The following is a 3,178-nucleotide window of genomic DNA, read 5'->3' on the forward strand; positions in this document are numbered from 1 at the left end:
TTGCGCTCGAGGACGACTCGGGCATGTCGCCGCTCGAGTACGCCGAGAAGTTCAAGCACGTCAACTGCGCGGCTTTGGTGCGCAACGAAGCCAACTACCGCGTCAAGGACCCTTCCAACGCGTTCGTCACGAGCCTCCACGCCGAGCTCACGGTCGCTGATGGCGCCGACTTTGACGAGCGCCTCTTCCGCCAAGCAGTCGAGAACGACCCCGCCGCCGCCGCCAAGTACCTCGACCAGTTCGTCTCGAGTGGCCGGTACGACTATGCGTTCACGCAGCTCGATGCAATTTGTGGTCGGAAGAACGTCAAGTCGTCGGCGTTGTACTCCGTCTTGAACGACTCGATCGTGGACGACGGTGGCGCCAAGCACGACCTTTTGCAGCACGTCGTGCTGCAGCGTGTGCTGGACGTCAAGTGGGAGCTCTTTGGCGCGCGCAAATACTACCAGCAGCTGCTCTTGTACATTCTCATGGTCGGCGCTGTGCTCACGACGGTCACATTCGACTTTCGGCTGCGGGCCGCCGTCGTCGCGTCGCGGGCCGTCGAAGAGAGTGACGGGGTCGAGCGCGCTCGGAAGCTCATCGACTCGTTTCCCGCGCAGCTCACGCTTTGGCTCATCGCGCTCGTCTTTGCATTTTTTGCGTTTGTCCATCTGCGCCATCTCAAGCCGCGCAAGTTCACCAAGCTCACGCGCTGGATGTACGACGGCAAGTACGTCTTCGACCCGGCTTTTGCGATCCCCGAGGCTGCTGTGTACAAGGCCCAGGCCAAAGCGTGGCTGTTCCGGCGCACGCTTCTCTGGACGATCCTGGTTGCAACGCCGATCGTCGTGGTGTACGCTCTTGAGCGCCGCGCTGGCAACAACATGGGCGATTTGGTGCTCGCGGCGACAGCTTTCCTTGGCTACTGGCTCCTCGCCTTTTACTTTCTGCATCTCGAAGTCAAGGAGCTTCTCGGCGAAGACCCGTGGCTCGTCCAGCGCCGGGCCAACGCCAACCTTATTGGCAAGCTCTTTTGGTCGATCGTCATCGTCTTGTACGTGCCGGTCACGCCGTTTTTGGTGTCGTACCGCAAGTACTACGCGTCGTCCACCAACAAGCTCCAAGTGCTCACGTACCTCTGCATGCTCGGCCCCTTCTTCTGGCTCCAGCTGAGCCAGATTCTCATCTCGGTAGTCAACTCCGGCGATCAAGAGTGGCAATTCGAGATGTACGCGTGGACCCACGAGGCCTACGTCTGCCTCGGCGCGTGCATCATTCTGAGCCTCTGGATGCTCTCGCTGCAGTTCCTCGAGGTCAACAAGACCGCCGGCTACCTCCTTCCGATCGTCAAGGACGTCATGGGCGACGTCTGGGACTTTCTCATCTTCTACGGTGTCTTCCAGTGCGGCCTCACGTGCGCCTACTACTTTATCTTTCAGCAAAAGTCGGATGCGTACAAGACGCTCTGGGCGAGCTTCCGCGCCACGTACTTTGTCATGTACGGCGAGAACGGCGTCGGCGACTTCAACGCCAAGGACGACACGACAAAGGACCACCTGCTGCAAGGCCCGATCATGCATTTCGGCTTCATTCTGCGCATGTTCCACTGCGCGGTCATGGTCGTGCTTCTGCTCAACTTGCTTCTCGCGATGATGAACAAGACGGTCGACCGCAACTGGGCCAAGCTGCAGTCGCGGGCGCTGGCGAGCTACGCGCGCTGCGTGCTGCGCCTTGAGACGATGCTCGGCCACACGGAAGCGGCGCGCGAGATGCGCCTTCAGATTTTGACACCCGCTGGTCCGGTCCTCAACCCGATTTTTGAAGAGCACATCTCCAAGCGTCAGCTTACGATGTCCATCGCCAAGGACGACACTGATGAAGACACACGGCGTGACGGACTTTTGACCAAGGTGCACGACTTGTCGATCCAGAACGCGCAGCTCGAGACGCAAATCGCCGGTACGACGCAGCGCCTCGATAGCCAGCTCCACGACGTGCTTGCAGCCATCCAACGCGCTGCCAAGTAGGTTCTCCAACCCTACAGGACGCGCGTAATGAAGCATACGTGTTTCGAGTGTTGATGTTCTTTGGTTTTCACTATCGCACGCATCAGTGTTGTTGGAGGTACAATGTCACCTCGGCTGCAATCTACGGATGTTTGTTCCGTCGAGTGCAGTGCGCTCGACCCGGGCGCGCAGAGCCCGAAGCCGTTCCTGCAATAATGACACCCAAGGAAGCAAAAATTGTTTCATTCCCTTGCCGACACCAGCCTGGACGTTCTCCACCGGTGCTGCTGTCTCGAGTGGCGCGTACTTCCAGGCGTGCTCAGTGAAAACAGGTGTAGCCATAGCAGTGCGACGACACTGCAAAGACCAAAAAAGTCTCGCATCCATACCCATCTCGCCACCACGACTACACACGCGACTGGCTTCGGTGTTGCCAACAACAAAAGGGTTCATGCTCCAGATCGTTTCTACTCTTTAAAAATCGATCTCTCCTCGCCTCTGACGGGTCGTTCGTGCACAACGCTGTGCTTAAAGGTCCTTGTAGTTGGTGGTCCCGCCTTGGCCGCTGAACAAACGGCTCGCCAACAAGACGATGGCCACCTTGTTGCCGCGGCAAGATCGTTCCAGTCGGCCGAATTTGAAAGTAGACGCGTTGACGTTGATCGTTCAAGGCACTTCACAGTCTCGTATGACACTTCAACCGAGCAGCCCTACGTATCGTCGCCGGGTGTCTATTTTCGCATCATCTCGAGGGGCGCGAGGCCCGAGGGCTCCGTGTCACGCCCTCGTTTGGCGTGCTCCTACTGGTCGGCGTGCTGGCGTCGGTGGTGCGCTGGTCGTCGTCGACGCGCTCCTGTTCCGTCGGGAGGCCCGGACGAGCGTCGCGCCTCGGCAGTTGAGTTTGTACGCAGTGGTAGCGTTGGCCGTTGGTGGCAGCGACATGAGCGCGCGGTTTGTCGGTGCGACGCACCGTCGGATAGAATGCGGCCGCTGCTGCACGAGTGCGCTGACACACGGCGCCGCTCTAGAAGCGCGCGAGCAAAGGACGTCGTAGCACTCACGATGCTCGACATCACGGCGTCGCCCGCAGCTTCGTCGCAGGTGTGCTGAGCTCGGCGGAGCGCTGGTCTCGTAGGCGGTCACGCGCCAACGGGCTGTTGACCAATCGCTCCGACTCGGTCGCTGCATTA

The 3,178-nt window shown here is 59.6% G+C and overlaps 1 protein-coding gene across 1 annotated transcript; it reads left to right on the forward strand.

Annotated features, from left to right (window-relative positions):
* Window positions 1–23: 23 nt before the first annotated feature.
* Window positions 24–2,009, forward strand: SPRG_16641 (hypothetical protein; the record flags this gene model as incomplete). Its single annotated transcript, XM_012356105.1, has 1 exon — window positions 24–2,009. The coding sequence occupies one exon, from the start codon at window positions 24–26 to the stop codon at window positions 2,007–2,009; it is 1,986 nt and encodes a 661-aa protein (XP_012211495.1).
* Window positions 2,010–3,178: the final 1,169 nt, after the last annotated feature.

This window comes from Saprolegnia parasitica (genome assembly GCF_000151545.1).
Source record: "Saprolegnia parasitica CBS 223.65 unplaced genomic scaffold supercont2.377, whole genome shotgun sequence".
In the NCBI taxonomy this organism is placed as follows: domain Eukaryota; phylum Oomycota; class Saprolegniomycetes; order Saprolegniales; family Saprolegniaceae; genus Saprolegnia; species Saprolegnia parasitica.